At 68.2% G+C, this 22325-nt stretch overlaps 1 protein-coding gene across 1 annotated transcript; it reads left to right on the forward strand.

Annotated features, from left to right (window-relative positions):
• The first annotated feature begins 321 nt into the window (after positions 1–321).
• On the forward strand, positions 322–17517 carry LOC116485702 (microtubule-actin cross-linking factor 1-like). Its single transcript, XM_032181195.1, has 38 exons — positions 322–867; positions 1336–1506; positions 1630–1790; positions 2181–2340; positions 2453–2537; positions 3157–3398; positions 3587–3706; positions 3907–4014; positions 4123–4341; positions 4563–4766; positions 4843–5074; positions 5171–5397; positions 5467–5589; positions 5811–5912; positions 6017–6118; positions 6713–6868; positions 7114–7269; positions 7910–8107; positions 8188–8316; positions 8547–8717; positions 8821–8976; positions 9216–9422; positions 9544–9663; positions 9877–10046; positions 10836–10995; positions 11231–11428; positions 11960–12085; positions 12332–12475; positions 13473–13661; positions 14000–14114; positions 14190–14356; positions 14717–14879; positions 15085–15239; positions 15314–15388; positions 15836–15953; positions 16044–16231; positions 16319–16439; positions 16621–17517. The coding sequence occupies exons 1-38, from the start codon at positions 322–324 to the stop codon at positions 16665–16667; spliced, it is 6231 nt and encodes a 2076-aa protein (XP_032037086.1). The 3' UTR covers positions 16668–17517.
• Positions 17518–22325: the final 4808 nt, after the last annotated feature.

Raw genomic sequence — 22325 nt, forward strand, 5'->3', positions numbered from 1 at the left:
CGTCCCCGCCCAGCGCCATCCCTCTCCCCGTGACAGCTAGGGCTAGGTGACCACCAGTGCCTCATCCCTCTGTCCCCAGGGCCCTGGCCCTGTTGTTCGGGGGCTTTTGGGTCCCCCGGGCCTGTGCAGGAATTCGGGTGGCAGCAGCATCCTTTGGGGCAGAAGTGCAGCTGGGAGCCGGGGCCCTGAGGTGCAGGATGAGGCCCCAGGCGCTGCAGAGCGGGGCTCGGCCACCAAGCAGCCCCGTGGTGGCTCCGATAACGTGCGTCCTCCTGGCTCGTTTCAGGCCGGGATTTGAGGTGGGGGCCCGGCGCCCGCGCCATGGGGAACTCGGTGAGTCGGCCCAGCTGCCTGGGCGAGAAGAGCCGGCGCTCAGAGGAGCTCCTCCAGGAGCCGCAGCTCCGGGACCTGGGGCTGGACGTGGGGCAGCCGCCCGGCGGGAGCATCGTGGAGGCCCAGATGGGGCCGCTGGAGAAGCCGCCGGCGCCGGTGGAGAACGGCTGGAGCCCGGCACCTGCGGCTGGCCGGAGCGGGGCAGGCAGCCCTGTGCTGAAGCGCAGCCTCTCGGAGGTGGCGGTGCAGAACGGGGGCGCAGCCTGCGTCCCGCTCAAGGGGCAGGGAGAGGCGCGGGGCGCAGCCTGGACGCCCCCCCGGGCCGGCGCCCCCCGGAGCGCCTGGTCCTGGAAGCCCGTCACCACGCGGGAGGTGACAGAAGTGACGGAGGTGACGGAGACCATCGTGACGGAGATTGTGGAGGTGACCGAGTACCCGGCCGGCGAGAAGGGCGAGCCCCTGGTCACCCGGACGGTCACGGTGCTGACGGAGCGCGCGGGGGAGCTCGCAGCTGGACACGCGGATGCCCCAGAGGTGACTGCCGGGCAGGAGCCTCTCGCCAAGGACGACGCCGTGCCGGCCCCAGGCGTGGGCTGGGGGGGCCCAGCACCCCCAGCCGGGTACCAGGAGGTCGGAGCAGCCCCCTCCCCTCTGCCACGGCGGCTGGGGGCTCGAGCCTGCCCCTGGCGCCGTGAGCCTGTAGGGTGCACACTGTGCTGGGCGCTTCAGGGTGTGCGCTAGGGCTTTCCAGAGCTCTGCAGGCAGTGCCTGATCTTTTGGCCCCGAGGACCGAGAGGTCTGTGCAGAGCCCTTCCCCAGCACGGCTGTGCCAATGGGACCGGCAGGTGACATGGGGCCAGGCCGGGGGTGCTGGGGAGGACTCGGGTAGGGCTGGGTGCCTCTGTCCCAGCGCCGCCTCCGGGACTGGGCATCGCAGGGACCGGAGCACCCCAGCCCCGCGGCCGTCCCGAGCCGGGGTGGCTCAGCCACCTCTCTCCCCAGGTGTCCCTGCGGGCTGTCCCCGTCCCGGAGGATGTGGCAGGTACGGAGCGAGCCCAGGACACTCTGGAGAGCCTGCTGGCCTGGGTGGCAGACATGGAGGAGCTGGTGAGCAACCAGAAGCCGCCCTCCTCGGAAGTGAAGGTGGCGAAGGCGCAGCTGGAGGAGCAGAAGGTCGGCAAATCCCGGGCAGGCGCAGCCCTCCCACGCTGCTCTCCCTCCAGCCGGGGATTACAGGGCTGGGGGCTGGGGGCCGGGCGGCCCCCCCGGCACAGCTCTGTGCCGTGCCCCCTTCAGCTCCTGAAGCGGCTGCTGGAGGAGCGGAGGCCCCGTGTGGAGCACGTCCTGCAGGAGCGAGCGGCGCTGCCGGGCACCACGGGAGCAGCAGCCGAGGGGAGCAGCAGCCTGTCCAGCCTCGGGGAGAAGTGGGGCAAGCTGATGCAGGAGGCAGAAGCCAGGTGGGTCAGGGCCGAGGCATTTCTCAGCAGGGTCAGCGCCTCCAGCCCTGTGTGCGCAGGAGTGGCGAGTGGTGCCATGCAGCTCCCCCGCCGTGCCCTGCAGCGGCAGCAGGACGTGCTCTCGCCACGTCTGTGCGGGGTCAGCGGCTCTGTGCTCGCCCTGCTGCGAGGAATGGAGATGGAACAGGGCTGGGGCTGGTGCAGCTGGGCAGGGGCCGCCTCGCCCTGTGTCCCCGTGTCCCTGTGTCCCCATGTCCCTGCGTCCCCGCTCCCTGGACTCTGAGCCCAAGGCACCCTCAGCGTGTCCCTGGGGTGGATGGGGGGATGCCGGCCTCACCTCTCGCGGTTAGGGGGGAAGCTCAGCCCAGCTCACCCACCTTCCCGGCGCAGGTACGGCCGCCTGGAGCGGATCCTGCCGGCAGCTCAGAGCTTCCAGGAAGCCGTGGACTCCTTCCAGGAGTGGCTCGGTGCCACAGAGCGGCAGCTGGCCCAGCTCTGGCGTGCCAACGGCTGCGTCAGCCGCGTGCAGGAAGCCCACCAGCAAACCCAGGTCAGGGCGGGCACGGACACAGCGGGACAGGGCGCGGAGGGAGCCATGAATTTGGGCACGGGGAGGGCTGGGACGGGGAGAGCAGCCGCTGCCACAGGAGCCTCCCTCCCAGGCCCTCTGCGAGGAGATCCGCGCCCGGCTGGCGGAGCTGGAAGGAGTCCTGGAGAGCGGGCAGCGGGTCCTGCAGATGGTGACAGGTGAGATGGGGACGGCGCCACGTGGGGGACCGCAGCCCCAGGGCTCGGGTAGCAGGGTCTGTGGGGTACCCGCTGCAGTCCCAGTGAGGGCAGAGCCTCGGGAAGGGGCTGGCCTGGAAGGGGGGCGGTGGAGATGCCCCCAGATGAGCAGGGTGAGATGCGCCCATGTGGAGCTGGGTCCCTGTGGATGTGGAGGGCCACAGGGTGGGGACGGGGAGGTGGAAGGGAGAGGGCACAGAGCTCTGCCCTGGGCTGTCCGGCACCAAGGCATGTCCCAGGGAGGTGGCAGTGGGGGCACCCCATGGTGCTGGGTGTCCTTGGGGTGCTCCGCTGGGCTGCCACTGACTTTGGGAGCATGGCATCATGCGATGCCCGCCCTGCCTCGTGGAGGGGGCACACGCATCCCATCACAGAGCGGCCGGGGGGAGCCCAGGGCAGGGCAGTGGCAGCAGCAGACAGGCACTTGGTGGGGATGGGGGCAGAGCCAGGCCCAGGAGAAGCAGAGGAGGGGAAGAGCAGGATGTGGAGACCGTCGGGAGGGAGGGCGCGCTCGCTGCAGCAGGTCCCTGGCCCTGGGGATGGTGCTGCGGTGCTGAGGCTGCTCGTGGCACCGCCGCAGGGGAGGAGGCGCAGCTGGCGCAGGAGAAGATGGAATCCCTGAGGATGCGGTACCTCATCGTGGGCCAGAGCAGCGCTGACACCGTGCACCGTCTGGGGCAGACCCTGGAGGCCTCCTCCCGCGTGGGCACTGCCCAGGAGGACCTGGCGCTCTGGCTGGGACGCGTGGAGAAGGAGCTGGCCTCCTGGGACAGCCAGCACGGCGGCCAGGAGCCTCCAGTCAGCACGAGCGACAGGGAGAAGGTGCGGGAAATGGGGGCCCTGGGGACCGTCCCCCTCTGTCCCCATCAAGCAGACAGGGAAGGGTCTGGGGGGGAGCAGGGATGGGCCGTGCCGGGCAGCGGGGAAGTCCTGCCCTGACCGAATGCGCCGGGGGCTCTGCCCTGGGAGCCCCCCCGGTGCACAGCCAACAGCTCCCCTCCCTGCTGCAGTTTGAGCAGATCCTGGGCTCTGAGCTCGCCCACCTGGAGGGGCTCGGCGAGCGGCTGGAGGCGGTCAGCCAGGTCCAGCTGGACGCGCAGGCGCTCCGCTCGCAGCTCTCGGACCAGAAGGTGGGTCGGAGAAGCTGCTCAGGGCCACCGTGCGCCCTGCTCGTGCCATCCCCGGGGCTGGGGGCTGGCCGCTGTCCCCCCACAGAGGGTCGTCGGCGCTGGGCAGGGGGACAGCCAGCCCCCGGGGGCCGTGTGCCTGGGTCTGGCACGTGCAGCCACGCAGAGCTGCCATGTGGCACCGCTCTGCCTGTGTCTTGCAGCTGCTCTCTGCTGAGATCCTGCACCACCGCGGGCTGGCGGAGCGGCTGCTGGGCATCGCGGACCCGCTGCTGCGGTCCTGCCCCGAGCCCCTGCAGCAGCGCCTGCAGGTGAGCGGCCGCAGCGGGGCCGTGCCGGGTGGTACGGGGGGGACGAGGCCGGCCGTGCCATGTCCCCGTGCTGGCAGTGGGCACCCGGTGAGCTGTGTGTCTCTGCAGCCCTCGGTGCAGGCACTGCGGGAGCGTGCGGAGCAGCTCTTCGTGCGCAGCGGGGCCTGCGCCGTGCAGCTGGAGCACGCCCAGTCCCTGCTCGCGCAGTTCGCCGAGGCTCACGCCGAGCTCTTGCCGTGGCTGGAGGAGACGCAGGCCGTCGGGGTGCAGCTCTCCCCAAACGCCATCAGCTACGAGGCCTTCAAGGAGCAGCAGGCACTGCTGCAGGTGAGGGATGGGGAAGGGCAAAGGCTGGGCTGAGCTCTGGCACCCCGTGGGAGTGCGGTGGGGAGGGCACCGGGGCTCAGCCCAGGACGGGGCAGGCAGCAGGCGCTGGTGGCTGAGCACAGAGGGGACGTGGGAGAGGGCAGCGCACGGAGCAGGAGCTTGGCCCCGTGCTCCCCGTCCCGTGGCCCCTCACGCTCCCACGGCCTCTCCTCTGCCACCAGTGCCTGCGGGAGGCGATCGCGGAGCACCGGCCCCTGATGGGGAAGCTGCAGCGCGTCTCCGCGCAGCTGGTGGAGCTGAGCCCGGAGCAGGGCGCCCCGTTCCAGCAGCGCTGGCAGGAGGCAGAGGAGCAATACTGCCGTGTCCGCGAGCGTGTGCGCCAGGCGGCCGCTGTGCTGGAGGATGCGCTGCCGCGGTACAGCCAGGTACGGCCGGCACGGGGGCTGGGTCCCCCCGAGCTTCCCTCCGGTGACCGGGCCGGTCCCGCTGCACCTTCCCCAGCTGACCGAGCGCATGGACCTGCTGCTGGAGTGCCTGGAGCGGCTGCAGAGCCGCCTGCAAAGCCAGCCCTCTGTCCGTGGCGACACGGCCCACCTTCGGGAGCAGATCCGTGAGAACAGCCTGGCCCTGGGCGAGCTGCAGAAGCTGGGGGTGGCCCTGGAGACCGTGCAGGCACAGGGCGCCGAGCTGCTGGCCAGCATGCAGGCAGCCAACTCCGACGCTGCTGCCAGAGGTGCTGGCAGGGGGTGTGGGAGCAGCACGTCCCCGTGTGGGTGCAGGGCCCCGCGTGGCGCCCCAGGCCGAGCCCCGTCCCTCTTGCGCCCCGCAGGGATCCAGGAGCGGACGGCGCAGCTGCTGTCCCAGTGGGGCCGCCTGCGGGGCCGCTGCGAGGAGCAGGAGCGCTGGCTGCGGGAGCTGCTGGCGCTGGCCGACCGCTTCTGGCACGGCCTCTCGGAGCTGGCCCTGACGCTGAGCGACACCCAGCAGCTGGTGCTGGGCCTGGAGGAGGCTGGCGGCGAGCCCGAGGCCATCCGCACGCGGCTCCGCACCATGCAGGTACAGGGCAGGGGTCCCCAAGGGCAGCCCCGCGGCACGGGCAGCTCCGAGCCCCCTCCCCACCCACAGGCGCTGCGGGAGGAGATCGACTCGCTGCAGGGCGAGCTGGACACGCTGGGCATCCTGGGCGTGGAGCTGATGTCCTCCTGCGGGGACCCCGACAAGCCCGACGTCACCAAGAGCCTGGATGATGTGAGCGCCCTGGCTGGGGGGCCGGGGGGCAGGCGCGTTCCCAACCCTCTTGGGTGCCCCTGGGCTGTGCTGCAGGGTGGGTGGGTGTTCCGGGCTGGTGTCCTTGCACAGGGGACGGTGTCCCTGGCACCCTGTGGTGGTGCCGGCTGACTTGCGCCCTGTGCTGGTGCCCACCCCCCCGAGCTCCGCGCGGTGCCGCTGACCCTCGCGCCCTGCCGCAGCTCTACTCCTCCTGGCACAGCCTGAACAAGGTGTGGACGGAGCGCTACGCCCGCCTCGAGGAGCAGCTCCAGGCCTCCGTCAGCTACCAAGAGACCATGCAGGTGGGGTGCCGGGAGGGCTGGCGTGTCCCGTGTGCAGGGAGAGGGATGGGGACAGCGCCTAGGGCCCCCCGCCCTCCCCAACGCCTCGGTCCCTCCGTCCCCAGCGGCTGTTCGAGTGGCTGGACGCGGCTGAGCTGCGCATCGCGGAGGAGTTCCTCGTCGGTGGGGACCTGGACATGGTGCAGCAGCAGCTGGCGGAGCTGAAGGTGTGCCGTGCTGCAGGATGGCTCCCCGGCCTGGGGTCGGGCGTGGGGAGCAGGGGGCAGGCGGACGCTCGGGGTATCTCCTGGCACGGTGTGTTGGACAGAGCCGGTGCCCCCTGCACCTGCTCGTGGTCTGCAGAGGGTGGCCAGGACCTGCCCGGGGTGCCCGAATCCCTCCTGCCCGAGGTGCCCTGAGCAGACAGGGCTCCTGGCTCTCCACGAGGAGGAGCTCTGGGCCCAGGTGCCCGTGCCAAGCTGTGCCAGGCTGTGCCAGGCTGTGCCAGGCTGTGCCGTGCGATTCCAAACTGTGCTGTGCCATGGCATCCTGTACCATAGTGTGCCATGCTCAGCTGTGCCGTGCCATGCTGTGCCATACAAAGCCTTCCCATGCTGTACCGTGCCACTTGGCTGTGCCAACCATGCCATACCGTGCCATGCTGTGCCATGCTGTGCCATGCCTGGTGGCACCTCAGGCCCATGGCTCCATGTCAGAGGGCTAGGGACCGTGTGCCACCACCCATCTGATGGTTGGACTCGATAATCTTGAGGGTCTTTTTCAACCTAACTGGTGCTCAGATTCTACAATCTGCCCCGCAGGAGTTCAAGCGGGAGCTCTACCAGTGCAAGGTGGACGTGGAGAGCCTACGGCACCAGGCTGGCCCCGGGGGACAGGGGCAGGGGGACCCCCCGGCCCCGCTCAGCGACTTCCGACAGCGCTGGGACCGCCTGGAGGAGGAGATCGTCAGCCGCCAGGTGAGGGGGGCTCGGGCAGTGCAGGGTGGTCCCAGGCATGGGGCAGGGCTGGGGTGGCAGCTCTGGGAGGCGGTGGTGGCGTGTGAGCTGGTGACCAGGTCTGCCATGAGATGGGCACGAGGTGAGAGCCGCAGCAGAGTGGATGTGTGGTGCTGCGTGGTGCATGGTGCTGCGCGGTGCTGGGTGCATGTGGGCAGGGCTGACCCCACCGATCGGGTGCCTGATCCTGCCCTTGCCTCCAACAGCACCAGCTGGAGGCAGCTCTGCTGGGCCTGGGGCAGTTCCAGCACCAGCTGGAGGAGCTGCTGCAGTGGCTGTCCCACACCTCGGAGCAGCTGCAGGGCCCCACGCTGCTGCGCCTCGACCTGCAGAGCTGCGAGATCGAGCTGGCCAAGCACAAGGTGAGGGTGGCCGTGGCACGGGGCTCCCTGCACGCCCCATCCCGGGCTGCCCCCAGGCTGCTGGCTGTGTGTCCCCCAAGGGCACGGTCCTGCCGTGGGGTCCCATTGCACCATGCGGTCCCTCTCGAGGTCCTCCTGCTGCGGGGCCGTGTTGTGCCTCAGGGCACTGCTCCCCCCAGCTCCTGGCACTGCCCAGCCCATCGCAAGGCGTCGAGCCCCGGGGTGATGGTGGCTTGGCCAGGCAGGTCTGTGGTTCGGGGCGGGCGGCGTGAGAACGCGTCCCCTCCCGCGGTGACAGCATGGAAGGAGTGAGCTGGCTCCTTCCCCTTGCCCGGGCACGCTCGTGCCGTGCCTGCCATCAGCAGGGTGCTGCGAGGTGCACGTCGGCCGGGGGGGGGCCATGCACGGCAGGGTGGCCCCAGCCTCATCCATCCCCCATCCTAGCCATGAAGCAGCAAATTTGTTGCCTTACACCTGCCCCGTGCCACTTGGAGGACAAAAGCCCCTGCTCTGGGCGTCCCTTGCCAAGGCTCTCCCCAGTCCCCGTGCCGTGATGGCAGCGTTGGAGCGGGTGGGGAGGTGGCCTGGGTGCCCGGCGGGGTGCGAGGTGCTGGCCGTGATGGCCCCGTGCTGTCCCCAGGTGCTGCGGAACGACGTGATGTCCCATGCCCGCACCGTGCAGTCCGTCAACGAGGCCGGGCAGGGCTTGCTGCTCTCCAGCCTGGGGGACAGCGTGGAGGGGCTGCAGCGCAGCCTGCAGCAGCTCAACCAGCGCTGGGACGTGGTGCAGAGCGAGACCGAGAGCCGCCAGCTGGAGCTGGAGAACAACCTCAGCCAGGTGCAGAGCACGGCGGCCGCCCCCGCTGCCACGTCCCCTGCTCACGGAGGCAGTGCTGAGCCCCCTGCGCCTCCCCCCAGGTGCAGGACATCACGCTGGAGATCACGGAGCTGCTGCAGTGGCTGGAGCACGTGGAGCTGCAGCTCTTCTTCTCCAAGCCAGCGTGGGGCCACCCAGACACCACCAAAGAGAAGCTCGCCACTCACCTGGTGAGCTCCACGTCCCCCCAAGCTGCAGAGACATCCCTGGGGGGTGCCCACCTCTGTCCTCTGCGCTGGGGTGCTGGGACCCTTCTCTGCCTCCTCCCCTCCCCAGATGGGCAGAGCCCCTCTGCTCCTCTCCCTGCCTGTCCAGGCCTCCTGGTCACAGCTGGAGCATTCTGCTCCCTGTCCCACTTGGGGCAGGGACACGGGGCTCTGACACCGGGCTCTCTCGGCAGGAGCTGTGCAAGGAGATGGAGTCCAAGCAGGAGACGTACGACGCCGTGCGGGACCGTCTGCAGCGGCTGCTGGGCTCCTGCCGCGCGGCACGGCCCTGCAGCACCGAGCACAGCCTGCGCATCCTGGAGCAGAAGTGGGAGAGCGTCCACGCCGAGGCACAGGAGAGGAAGGTGCGTGGGGTGGGGGTGTGCTGCCCACCCGGGGGTGCGGACCCTGCCCGGCTCGGGGGTCTGCGGGCGCCCGTCCCGCTCAGCATCCCTGCTGTGCCTGCAGGAGCGCCTGGCCGAGGGGCTGACCGTCACCACCGAGTTCCACGGCACCATGCAGGAGCTGCTGCGCTGGGTGGCGCACGCAGAGGAGCTCCTCAGCTCCCCCGCGCCCCCCAGCTTCATCCTGGACACTGTCACCGTGCAGATCCAGGAGCACAAGGCAAGTGTGGCCGGGCTGGCAGGGCTCTGTCCCACCCGCAGGGGGACACCCCGTGTCCGTGGGCTGGCTTCTGGGGGCTGGGGTCCTCCGGAGAGGTCCTGAGCAGCACCGGCACTGGCACCATCAGGGGAAATCCCCCTGGGCTGCCCCCAGGGCTCCCCCCATGTGGCAGTGGTGTGGGTCTGCCCTGTGGTTCAGGGGCTTGCCCACGCACCCCAGCCACGTCTGGCTGCCCTCAGGCCCTGGTGAAGGAGGCAAACGCCCACGGGGAAAAGCTGAGCAGCCTGGAGGCCGTGGCGTCGCGCCTGAAGGACTTCAGCAGGAAGCAGGACGGAGCCGTGATCCAGAACCTCGTGCTGACGGCCAAGGAGCGGCTGGGCAAGGTGCTGCAGCACACGGCGGAGCGCGGGGCGGCTCTGGAGGAGGCTCGCAAGCGCACCAAGCAGGTACCCGGCCGGGGTGGCGAGGGCACGGGCCCTGCAGGGAGCTGTGCCGCGCTGCCCGTGGCTCCTCGGCGCTGTGCCCCGGCGCTGTGCGCCCTGCACGAGTCCCCTCTCCCTGCTGCAGTTCAGCGAGTCCCGGCGGCTGCTCCTGGACTGGATGGACGAGGCGGAGCAGGCCCTGGAGGCGCCGCAGGACACGGCCACGAGCCAGGAGGAGATCAAGTGCCAGCTGGCTGAGCACAAGGTGAGGGGCGAGCTGCCCTGCGGGGGAGTCCCAAACTGCCTGGCCAAGGGCAGCGGGAGCTGAGCTGGGGGCTGTAGAGGGGCTCCCAAGCTCCCAGCCCACCCTGTGCCACGGCTGGGCACCGTTCCACGTCTGCCTCTGGGTGAGGGGCATCAGCACCCCCGGCCACCCCGCTGAGCCCCGGGGTCCGGGCTCACCCCCCCTTGTCCTCAGGCTTTCCAGAGGGAGCTGCGCTCGAAGCGGCCGGTGTACGAGGCCACGCTGCGCAGCGGGAGGGCCCTGCGGGAGAGAGCCCGGCTCCCCGAGGACCTGCAGCCGCTGGAGGAGCTGCTGGGGGAGCTGAAAGAGCGCTGGGACGCGCTGTGCAGCCGGGCTGCCGAGAGGTCAGGGCACCTGCCCCGTGCCGGAGGGTGGGGTGGGGTGGGATGGGGATGGGATGGGATTGGGGATGGGATGGGATGGGATGGGATGGGATGGGATGGGATGGGATGGGATGGGATGGTGTAATAAATGGCTCAGTCTTCAAAATAGGACTATAATCAAAGTTTACAATTTATTAAAGGAATAGAGGTAAGCAAACAGTGCTGGGTGCACTGGGAGTCTCTGCTCCACCAGGACGCACACCAGTTACATCAAGCAGCTGATTTTTGTGCTCCTAGGCTGATACATATTCATTACTACTTCAAAAAAAACAGGGTCATTATAATTAGTTTCTGGAATCCAAACCCTCCTACTGGAGCATGCGTATCAGTCTCCGGTGGTCCCTCTGGGGGTCTCTCGTGCTGAAGGCTCATAGTCTTCCTCCCTCTTGCCCTTCTCCTTTGTCCAATTTGGCTGTATGTCAGAGACTTGTGCAACATCCCCTGCGAGCTTGGTCTTTTAGTTGTTCTTCAGCTCTCCCCGTCTCCTTAATCTCCTGGCCAGATATCAGAGACTTGCATCGTGTCCCATGCAATAGTCGTAATAGTTAGCAGTTATTCTGAAACCCCCCAGATATCAGAGACTTCAAGGAAAAACCTACAAAAACATTTCCCTTCAAGCTCTCTGTTGACACGAATTGCTAAAACATTCCTTTGCAAGATACAAGAATTACATACATTAACCACTCTATTTTTCTTAGGCTTGTGGTTATACAATCCCAGGCACTCAGGGCTGTGGTTGCTCCCCTGCAGGCAGCACAAGCTGGAGGAGGACCTGCTCTTCTCAGGCAAGTTCACGGACGCGCTGCAGGCTCTCATGGACTGGTTGTACCGCGCTGAGCCGCAGCTCAGTGAGGACGTGCCCGTCGGAGGGGACCGGGACCTGGTCAGTGACCTGATGGACAAGCATAAGGTGGGTGTCCTGGGCCATGCAGGGGGCTGCCTGCTGCGTCCTGGCCCCGTGGGACCCCTGGGGAGGGACAGCCCCAGGGCAGCCCTGGGCTCAGCACCAGCCCTGCCCGCAGCCCTCCATCACGCCGAGCAGTGCTGGGGTGCCCCACACACCCCACGTACCGTGCACCTGGGGCACTTGCACAGCCACTGGGACCCCCGTCAGCTCCCACTCCCTGCTGCTCTCTCCCCCTCAGGTCTTCCAGAAGGAGCTGGGCAAGCGAGCCAGCTGCATCAAGATGCTGAAGCGCTCGGTGCGGGACCTGACCCGCGGCAGCAGCAGCGTGGACTCCCAGTGGCTGCAGAAGCAGATGGAGGAGCTGAGCACGCGGTGGGACCTGGTCTGCAAGCTCTCCGTCTCCAAGCAGGCCCGGCTGGAGGCTGCGCTCCGGCAGGTGCGGGCGGTGACCGGGGGGCTGCAGGGTCTGGGGCTGCAGCTGGAGCCCCCCACGGGAAGGCTGCACACGTCTGTGCATTGCGGGGTGCTGCATGGGGTGCACAGCTGTGGGTGGCCGTGCTTTGTGGGGTGCTGTGGGGCTGTGGGTGGCCGTGCATTGCAGGGTGCTGTGTGGGGTGCTGGGCTGTGGGTGGCCGTGTCGCAAGGTGCTGCAGCAGGGTGCCAGGTTGGGTGCTGCAGGCACCTGCTGGAGGTGCACGTGTACGGAGAGCGCCTGTGCACGAGGCAGGGTGCTGCACGGGGTGTCCTCCTCAGAGGGGATGTACCAATGGGGTCAGGGAAAGTTGTGTCCCGAGGAGTCTTTGGGGTGAAGATCATCCCCGCTGTCCTGCTGTGGGGTCTCGGCGGGGCTGGGGCTGCACAGAAGCGGCTGTGCCGGGTGCCTCGTGGGCAGCTGCGGGGCTGGGGGCTCGCCAGGGGCGGGGGGCTGCAGGGTGGGCACCGAGCAGGTCCCGGGCTGTCGTGGCAGGCAGAGGAGTTTCACACCCTGGTGCAGTCCTTCCTGGGGCGCCTCTCCGAGTCAGAGAAAACCCTCAAGTACGGCGTTTTCCCCGAGGAGGAGGCGGCTGTGCAGGAGTGCCAGAACCAGCTGCAGGTCAGTGCCAGCCCCCACCGCCAGGCACATCTCCGTTCTTGCTCCAGGATGTCCCATTGCTTGTCCCATTGGGGGTCTGGGGCCCCAAGCACCCCAAGGCACGGAGATTCAGGGCCCCAAGCACCCTACACCCTTCCCCTGCCTGGATGCCCGGCTGGGTGGGAGCTGGTCCCAGTGTCTCTGGGGTCTGCAGCAGGATGTGGGGGGCTGGGACCCCGCGGTACCACACTCTGTGTGCCCTCCCAGGAGCTGATGAAGTCCCTGCAGTGCCAGCAGCTGGAGCTGGAGTGCATCACCTCGCTGGGGGAGGAGATCCTCTCCACCAGCCACCCAGACTCCATCATCACCATCAAATCCTGGGTCACCGTCGCCAAGAGCCGCTTCCAGGAGGTGAGCTGCATGCCCCGGCTCCATCCATCCCTGCAGGGAGCAGCCACACAGCCCCATGCAGCCCCCTACAGCCCCACACAGCCCCACACAGCCCCCCACCCCAGGGCCATGCAGGGGAGCACCCACGGTCTCTCCAACCCCACTGGGCCGGTGGCTCATTCCATGCACATGAGATGGCGTCCCCTGGTCCCTGGGGAGCAGAGGCTCGGGGATCCCCACCCAGACCCCGCTCCCCCAGAGGCTCCCTGCTCTGTGGATTTGCAGAGAAGAGCGTTCCCAGTGCTCCCCGTGTTCCCAGTGCTCCCCGCTCCCATTCCTCCCGGTTCCCATTCCTCCCTGAACGGGTCTGTCCGGTTTGGCCGATCCCCGCACAAAGCCCTCAGTGAGCAGGGATCCGTGCATCTGATCTGAAGGTGCCCCAGGGTGTGGAGCAGCACGTCCCGTCCCGACACCTGCGGGGCTGCCCTCACCCGCAGCCCCGCTCACCCCAGATAGCGAGGATGCTGCGGGGGCAGTGAGCACGTCGGCAGCAGCATGGCCCTGGGTACAGGCACGTTTGGCCACCACCCGCAGGGATGTGCTGAGCTGTGGTGCTCAAAGCACTGGTGGCAGTCCCCAGGAGCTGCAAGGTCCCTGGCACATGAGGGGCAGAGCTGTCAGCCCTGACCCAGCTGGCCAGCGGGCCCCTGAGCCTGCCCCACGGGCAGGGATAGGTCCCGGAGCATCCACATTCTTGCCCCATGCTCCCGCCCCGTGGCACGTAGGGTCCTGGAGCACTCGTGTCCCTGCCCAGTGCTCCTATCCTGTGGTCACTGGGGCAGCTGGACAGGGTTTTGTGCTCCTGCCCCACGGCAGGGCTGGGCCGTGGCTCCCCAGATGCAGACTTCACCCCCCCGCAGCAGTGCGCAGCTGGGGCTGTCGGCACAGTGCCACCACCGCGTGTCCGGCACCGCGCCACCGCCAGCCCCGGTGGCTCAGCCCCTGCCCCTTGCCGTAGGTGCTGAGCTGGGCGCAGCAGCAGGGCGAGAGGCTGCAGGCCCAGCGGGCCAGCCTGGCGGCCGAGCGGGAGGAGATGGCCCAGCTCGTCGACTGGATCACGGCCGCCGAGGAGGCGCTGAGCCTGCGGGACCAGGAGCCGCTGCCGGAGGAGGCTGAGCAGCTGGAGGAGCTCCATGCCCAGCACGCGGTGAGGGCCCTGCAGACAGCTCCCTGCCATGCCGGGGGCTCACCGTCCTCCCTGTACCCTCCTGGCACCGGTGGGAGCGCTCAGCCCCACCGAGGACCTTTGGGTGCATTCGTGGCTGCAGCCTGCACATGCACGATGCTGCAGCGCTCTGGGTGCATGCCTGAGCTGCTGCTTCCACTGCAAGGGATGCTGATGCAGGAGCCCCCCAGGGCTGGTTGGTGGGCGGCCATTCTTCTTGGCTTCAGCCCCGTGCTCCAGCTGTGCTGGCGGGTGGGGGGCACGCCTGGGGGCCCCTCTGGCACGGCCGGTGGGCGCTCAGCGCCGGCCTCCTGTGTCAGGTGTTCATGGAAGAGCTGAACCGCAAGCAGCCTGACGTGGAGAAGGTCACCAAGAGCTGCAAGCAGAAGCTGGCCACTGAGCTGGGGCCACCAGCCGCCCGCAGACTGGCCACACGTAAGAGCCCCTTTGCCCCCACGCTGCGCCCCGGGCCCCCGGCCGTGCCCTCACCCCTGCCTGTGCTGGCTGCAGGGCGCCGCAGCGTGGGGAAGGCGCAGGGTGCTCCGGCAGTGCCACTTGGGGGGCTGGAGCCCCAGACGCCCCTCATGGCCCAGCTTCTGCACCGCTGGCAGCAGCTCTGGCTCCTGGCTCTGGACAGGCAGTACCGGCTGGAGACGGCCCTGCAGCGCCTGCGGGAGGTAGGGGCAGTGCTGCAGCCCTGGCTCATGCCAGCAGCTCCTTTCCTGTGCATGGGTGGGGATGGCCCCGGGGTCAGTGGAACAGCACAGGCAGAGCCAGGAGCCTTCCCTGACCCTGTCCCCACATGTCCCCATGGATAGGGGGTGGCCCCAAGGGACCAGAGCCAACCTCACTGGAGCCTGCAGCTCCCCAGTGCAACCCCGAGCTGGGGGTCCTGGGTCCCCTGCGCCCATCTCTAATGGGTCAGGGCTGGGAGCAAGCTGGTGGCACAGCATCGGGGCTGAGCCCCAGCACGGGTCCTGAGGTGGGGACTGAGCGGCTTTCCTGTGACCACGCTAATTCCTCTGTGCCTCTCCGAGCTGGAGGAGTTTGCTCACTTCGACTTTGGGGTCTGGAGGAAGCGTTACATGCAGTGGATCAGCCAGATGAAGTCCCGGGTCCTGGATGTTTTCCGTGGCATCGACAGGGACCAGGATGGGCGCATCAGCCAGAGGGAGTTCATCGAGAGTGTCCTCTCCTCCAGTGAGTGTGCCCAGGACCCGTGGTGGGCTGGGACTGGCTCATGGGGCCGTGCCCCCTGGGATGGGGCAGTTTGGGAGCGGTGGGGGCAGGAGCTGACAGCCAGGCCCCCCGGGGAGGAGGACCCAGGCTCAGTGCCAGCGCTGGCTGCGCTTGGTACCGGGGTGCGCAGGGCACAGCGGGGCTGAGGGTCCCCGTCCCCCCCCAGAGTTCCCCACCAACGTCCTGGAGATGAACGCCGTGGCGAGCATCTTTGACATGAACGGGGACGGCTTCATCGACTACTACGAATTCGTCAGCACCCTGCACCCCAACCGGGACCCGCTGCGCCGGACCGCGGATGCTGACCAGATCCAGGACGAGGTACGGCCAGGGGGCCGCGGTGGCACGAGGCTGGTGCCCGGCCATGGGCCTGACCCACGCGGGCTGTCTTCCAGGTGAACAGGCAGGTGGCCCAGTGCAACTGTGCCAAGCGCTTCCAGGTGGAGCAGATCAGCGCCAACAGGTACCGGGTAGGTGCCGCCCCCCCCGCTGCCCCTCACTGCTGTCACCCCCCAGCTGGGGGTCCTGGGCTTGCTCTGACACCCATGCACAGCCTGCACCGTGCTGAGGTCCCCCAGCTCCACGGCCCCTGCTGTCAGAGCCTTTGCAGTGGCGCAGAGAGGGCACGGGAGAGCCCCCCATGTCCCATGGGATCCCTGTCCCCAGGGGGACGTGGGACACGGGTGGCTGCCCCCTTTCCCACGTGCCTATGGCAGCAGCACCCATTCTGCGCCCCAGCAAGGAGCTCCTTCACCTGCCTGTCTGCGGGGAAAACCCAGCATCTGTGCTGATGGAGGGGGGACCTGGTGGGCTGGTGCCAGGCACCGCTGGGTGCTGGGTCCTGCCCTCGTGCCCAGCTCCTGGCCCAGCCAAACCCCTCCAGAGCTCCCTGTGCCCTCACACTTCTCTCCCCACAGTTCGGGGAGTCGCAGCAGCTGCGGATGGTGCGGATCCTGCGCAGCACCCTGATGGTGCGGGTTGGCGGGGGCTGGATTGCGCTGGATGAGTTCCTGGTGAAGAACGACCCCTGCAGAGGTGGGCACGGCCGTCCCCGCGCCCAGCCGGCGCCCCGCGGGTCTGTGCTGTGTGCTCTGGGGTCTCACGGCCTCTGCTGTCCCTCCCCAGTGAAGGGCAGGACCAACCTGAAGATCAACGAGAAGTACCTGTCCCCAGATGCCTTCGGGGCCACTGCGGCCAAGTGCGCGGGGAACCAGTCGGCCCCCTCCTCCAAAGTGCTGTCCCCCAGCCGCTCCAACTCCAGCCTCAGCCTCTACAGCAGCGCCTCAGCCCCCAGCAGCCCCCTGGCCAGGAAGGTAAGGGCTGGGGAGCCCCGAGCCCCCGTCCTAGCAGCACTGACCCCCCCAACACTACTGCAGCCCCTGCGTCTCTTCCCTCCCCAGTCGGTGCTGCGGAGGACGCGCTCTGGGGACCGGTGCCCCCGCTCCCGGGGCTCCCTGCTGCCCGACGGGGCCGAGCTGCAGTTCACCGCGGCCGAGGAGAGCCCGGACGTGGCACCCCCAGGTGAGGGCTGTGCCAACGTGGGGTGGGGGACTGTGGGGCTGCTGTGGGCTGGGCAGGCCTGGGGGAGCAGGGGGGTGAAGCGTGGGGAGCAGGAGCCGTCCGGGAGGTGGGGGTCAAGGTGGGGTCTGTCCCCCAGCCCCAGGAGCGAGGCAGCCGCTCCAGCCCTGCCCCTTCCTTTCAGAGCCGCCCGAGGGGTCCCCCCCAGAGCGCTGCAGCCCCTGCCGCTGAGCCCCCCCAGCCACCCGCCCTGCGCCCAGCACCCTTGGCCGGCCCCACTCAGGACTCTTCTCCCCGGAGGCCACCCGCCACGGGGCTGAGGACGGCGAAGCTGCAGCCGTGCGCCCCACGGGTCTCCGGGCCGAGGGTGGCCGCCCTGCGCGCTCCGGTACCGCGCTGCGGCCCTGCGAGAGGGTGCCCACCGGCAAGGGCTGAGCTGTCTGTCCATCACTGACCCCAGCATATATGCAAGCGTCCCCCGACACACACCAAACCACCCCCAGGCTCTGGCTGGCACATCCCCCAGCCCCACCACCCCACCCGGCAAGGCGGGTGCCACAGTTGGAGCACCCGGGGCAGCTGCGGGCGGCCTGGATCATCGCGGTGCTGGGCTCCCCCAGGGCCCCGGTGGCCCCTGTGCCCCGGGGATGGCCCCCGCCTGTCTCCCCCAGGCTCCTGTTCTCTTAAGGCAGCTGCTGAGGCCCCGGGCATTTGGCACCACCCGGCAGGGAGCCTGCCCTCGCCGCCTGCCCGTGCCTGGTGAGAGGTGGGAGGTGGCAGGGTGCCGCAGCCGGGCGCCGGGGCCCCTCACCGGGTGCAGAGCCCCATTTCTGGTGCTAACCCTCACCCCGTGGGCCTGTGATGTGTGCGCACCAGGCCCTGGCCACAGCTGTCCCCCGCCCCGGCAGGGCTGGGGCTGCCACCGGCGGGGGTCCCCGTGCCCCCATCCCGCCCGCAGCACCCCTCGGGTGGCGGGTCCCTGCCCTGCTGACGCATGTTCACCGCCACCCCGCTAACCGGACAGCAGTAGAGCTGAATGTAACCCTGGCCGGGGCACGGCCCTGCCAGCCACAATAAAGAGTAGATTTCTTTTTCTATAAGCACCCGGGGCTTGCTGCAGTCTGTCTGTCCGCTCACCCTGCTGCCTGTCCCTGCGCAGCAGCGCGGGGGGCAGTGCTCCCAGCCCCGTGCCACCGGCGGAGACGCGCAGCGCTGGGGCCGAGGCTGACAAGCCCGGGCTGCCACCGCGGGTGCCAGCAGGCGCCGTGCCACGTTACCTCCTTTCTGAGGAAAGCGTTGCTGGGGTTCCTGCTGTGCCCAGCACCTCTGCCCAGGGAGGGGGGCCAGGCCTGTGCTGTGCCCCACGCCCATGGCAGGCATCGCCGGGACATGCAGCATCGCCGTCCCCGTGTGCCCGCTGCCCTTGTCTGGCCCCACAGCCTCCAGACGCGAGGTCCCAGGCCAGCACGGCCCCGCAGTGGTGTTACTGGTCTGGCACTGCCAGGGGAAGCTGGGACGGGGACGTGTCCTGCTTTAAACCAGGTTAAACCACAACAGGATGCATGGCTGCAGGACAGCCTGGGCCTGGGTCCTGAGGCACTGCTCACGGTGGAGATGTGGCTGTGACCCCGCAGGGACACCCTGTGTGGGGACTGTCCCCTGGTGTCACAGCAGCAGAGCCCTTCCCTGGCACCTCTCTGTGTTGGGAAATGAGTCCAAGACCCCCGTGACCCAAGGCAGCCACAGCCCTCTGCTGATCTTCCAGTGGGGTCTGGGATTTGCCTGGCTGCCTCCTCCCTTACCCTGGTCCTGTTGGCCCTCATGGGATTTAGTCCCACTTCTACACCACTGTCCCCTAAAACTGCCTCTGCACTCATTTTTCCTGAACAAAGTACTTCTGCGTTGGACACCACCAAAGGGGGACAGGTCTGGAAATGCACCAGTGCCCGTGCCCCATCCAGCCCACACGAAAGAGCCCCTGCAGCCCCCTGCCCATCACCAAGCCCCCCTGCGCCCCGCGGAGCAGAGCATCCACCAACGCACCCACATTGCTCCGCGCAGTGCTGCCGGCGTGGGCTGGGGCGGCCGACACGGATTGCACTGCACATTCCTCTGCCTGTGGAAATGGCATCCACCCCTCCCAGGCGGGGAACACACCCCGCACCACCGGCACCACCAGCCTGTGTCAGCCGCATCCAGGGCCCCAGGCACCGACTCTGGCTGGGACGCAAAGACAACAGGCGTGGGGCAGCGGGGGGAGCGCGTGTGGCCCCGCATTGCTCGTAGGGCTGGGCAGGCACCGGCACCCACAGAGGCCTGAGGAGCACAGGGACCCCCTGCTGCTGCGCCATCCTCGTGGCAGCACGGTGCCAAGGAGCTGACCATCTCCTGCTGCCTGTCCTGCTGTGGGGGGAGCGTCACAGGGCTGCAAGCACATTGCCTTGCTTTGCTGCACGAGTGGTTCGTGGGGGCAGCGAGCGAGCGGGCAGCTGCCAAGTGCAGGGACACAGTGCTGGAGGCTCAGCCCTGGATGGGCAGCACGGACGGGCACAGGCAGCTAAACCCCTGCATCTGAGCTGTCCCTGTGGAGCTGGGTTGTGTGGGGCTCTGCTTGCGTGGCGGAGCAGCCCTACCACCAGCGGGTCCCCACGGAGGGCCATGGGGATGCTGCCCTGCTCCCCAACCGCCCCGGTGCCTGCCCTGGTTGTGGGAACCCCAGGAGCAGGGGCCAGCCCTGCACACCCCGCACAGCCCCAGATGGAGCCGGCTCACATCCCTGGGCCCCATCCTGATCCTGCAAAGCCAAGGGCCAGGCACAGGGACAGAATGCCCCTGGGGCTGGAGGCAGTGGCATGCTGGGGACAGCAGCTGACAGGACAGCTTTTGGTGGCTTCGGTAATGCCGGGGTCAATGTCTGCATGCCAGCCCTGCTCCTGAGCTGGGGCCAGTGCATGTGCAAGCCCGCGTGTGCGCCACTTTCATGGGCACGTGTGTGTGATTCCCCCACTCTCACCTACCTGCACAAGGCAGTTTTCGTGTGTGTGAGTGCAGGTACCTGGCAGCAGAGCCGCAGCAGATACCTCCTGGTGCTGAGCTCAGCGTCTGGCCTGAGCCCCGCCGCGTCCCAGCTGGGCACGGGCCAGCTCCTGCACACCTCGCCCCATCCCAGCCCGTCCCAGCTGCACTGCCCGTGCTGGTGTGCCCTTGTGGGGCCACGCTCCCTGCAGCTGGCCAGCACAGCCTGGCTGCCTCAGGAGAGGTGGCCCCATGGGGCACACAGCGTGGTGCTGGCTGAGCACCTCCAGCGCTGCTCCCTTGCTGCAGCGCCCTCCCCGCGGTGCCCACCAGCCTGCTGTGGTGGTCTCCTTCAGCTATCCCCACCAGCTGAGGGGGTCCTGGCCACCCTGGGATCATTCCTGCACCGCTGAGCATCCACATCCCCATGTGCATGCCTCTGGGCTGCCCATGAGCTTCCCGTTGCCCCCAGCAAGCCTCTCTCTGCAGCCCGTCTGGCTCAGCAGCCCGGGGAGCAGGGGATTCACTGCGGCTCCTGGGAGCGAACAGAATCCTCCAGACTGAGCCACAGCCGCCCATGGGCCGGGAGAGGTGCCCTGGCTGGTTTGAGCCCTTTTCTTTGTTAGCAGCTAAGATGTTTTGGTTAAGCCACAGACGGTTAGTTCAAATGCATACGCATGAATTGCAACCACACATTACTGCTAATTACCGTAACCAGATGCTTTCCCCTGTGTTTGGGCAGCGTGCCCAAAAAAGCAAAAGCAAAACATTGTCGGCAGGCGTAGCAGCAGAACAACCTAGCACAGCCCAGCACATTTCCTCTTCAGGAAAGCAAGGGGATGATCCCCGGCAGCTGCCTGGCCCCTGGCAAGATGTGTCTTGCTGTCCTGGCCCCTGTGAACCGTTCCTGGCCCTGTTGCAGCCACGGGGCCATCCTTGCTCGCAGCTGAGGGCAGCACAGCCTTGGGGAGGCCGTGGATGGGTCCAGGACCCCACTAGAGGCCAGCAGGTCAGCCTCGCCTGCGGGAAGCTCTGCGGTGACGGCACCACTCCAACATGTTGGTGCTGATCCCCCTGCAGAGCCAAGCACTCATCACTGTTTGCCTTTGGATTAAGGCTCCCCGGCTCCTCCTGGGAGTGAAACCTCTGCAACAGTCACTGGCAATGCCCATGTGGCCATTGGAAACCCACACTGGTTTTCGGCACACAGCCTCCTCCCCGTGTACCACCGTAACACGGGACAGCTACGGAGCTGGCTGCTGGCCCTGCCAGGGGGAAACTGCATCCACTGCTGGTACTGCCCCATTTGGACATCACCCTCAGCTGTGGGGCATCGCCTGCCGACGGCACCTGGGCCAGCCCCTGTCTTGGTGCCACAGTTCTGCTGCCCGGGGTGGGCCTGAGGGTGTTTGCAGTCCCGGAGCACTGGGTTCTGCACTGCTCAGGCAGCGGGCACGAAGCGGGTCCCTGCGTGGGCACACGGCTACACCGAGCACGGGGCTGTCTCCGCGTGGGGTGCAGCGCTGCTGCCACGGGGACCCACAGCAGGAGCCATCTCCATGTGCCTGCTGGACCACGCTGTGCCAGGAGCTCGCCCATCCAGCCCCGCGCCTGGATACCGGCAGCTCTCCAGACAACACACTCCTACACACCATAAACACCTTGCCCAAGCAGCACGTATCCGTCCTCCCCGGCACGGCGCAGGGCTGGCACCAGGACGGGGCTGCAGCATGACCCCGCAGCGTCCAGATCCCCAGAGGCCCACCTCCCCGTGCCTGGTGCCTGATTATTTTTGGGGCCCACCAAGCACCCGTGGCCCCGGTGATAGGAGCAGGGGAGCCCAGGGTGGAGATGGGGAGCAGGGTGTGGGGCTGGGAGCGGGGTCCGGGGAAAGGCGTGGGGCTGGTGACGGAGGCAGAGGAGGGGTGCGCAGAGGAGGGGTGACTCAGGCAGCAGTAGGGTGGCTTGGGCATGTTTGGGGCAGTGCGGGCTCCACCTGCACATCCATGTCGGAAAACAGGATGAGGGCAAAGTTGGGGGGGCAGGAATGGGGGGTCCCCCACTCCCTCCTCAGCTGCCTTGGTGCCAGCTGGGAGCTGGGGTCTGTGAGCCCTGCAGCTGCAGCCCAGGGTGTGGACGCATCGCAGTGGCCAACTGGGCAGGGGACGGACACACGGCAGGGGACGGACACACAGCATGCACGGGGTGATGGGGACGGCAGGGGCTGCCATAGGAGGGGAGCTGGGTGAGAGTTGCCACCCAGATGAGGTGCTGGGGCATTTTAGCATTCAGTGGGAGAGTTGCTGGGGTCAGGGGTGGTTATGGGGCTGCTGTGAGATGGGGAAAAGGAGGAGAGGCTGCTGGAGATGAGAGCAGCGCAGGCACAAAGGCCCTGTTGTCTCTCCCCATTTCTCCCTCCTCTTCCACAGAGGGCACTGCCCGAGCAGGTGGTTGCCTGTGGGACAGGACCACCGATGGGCATCGTGGCCAGCTGGGGACCCGCATGCCCCTTGCCCTGCTCAGAGCATGGCCCACTCCTGCCCAAAGGGCACAGGGCAGGCTGCGGTGATGGGGCACAGGGACGCAGCCCAGTGGGGCCATGTGCAGCCAGACCACGGCAAGGGGGGCGTTGGACATAGATGAAGCCGTGGGGAGGGCTGATCCATGAGCTTATGGCACAGGGCTGGGCTGGTGTGTCATCCCCAGGGGCGGGGAAGGGAAAGGTTTTAAGCGCGCTCCAGTCCCCGGCAGGAAGCAGCGGTGAAAGCAGCGGGACTGCGGGCACCTGCCGGGCGGACCCGTCCTGCGACCACCGTGGGCAGGTAGGAGAGGTCCGGAGCAGAGGGGCCCAGCGGGGCACCGTGGGGCTGTGCC

Source organism: Aythya fuligula, chromosome 2 (genome assembly GCF_009819795.1).
Source record: "Aythya fuligula isolate bAytFul2 chromosome 2, bAytFul2.pri, whole genome shotgun sequence".
NCBI lineage: Eukaryota > Metazoa > Chordata > Aves > Anseriformes > Anatidae > Aythya > Aythya fuligula.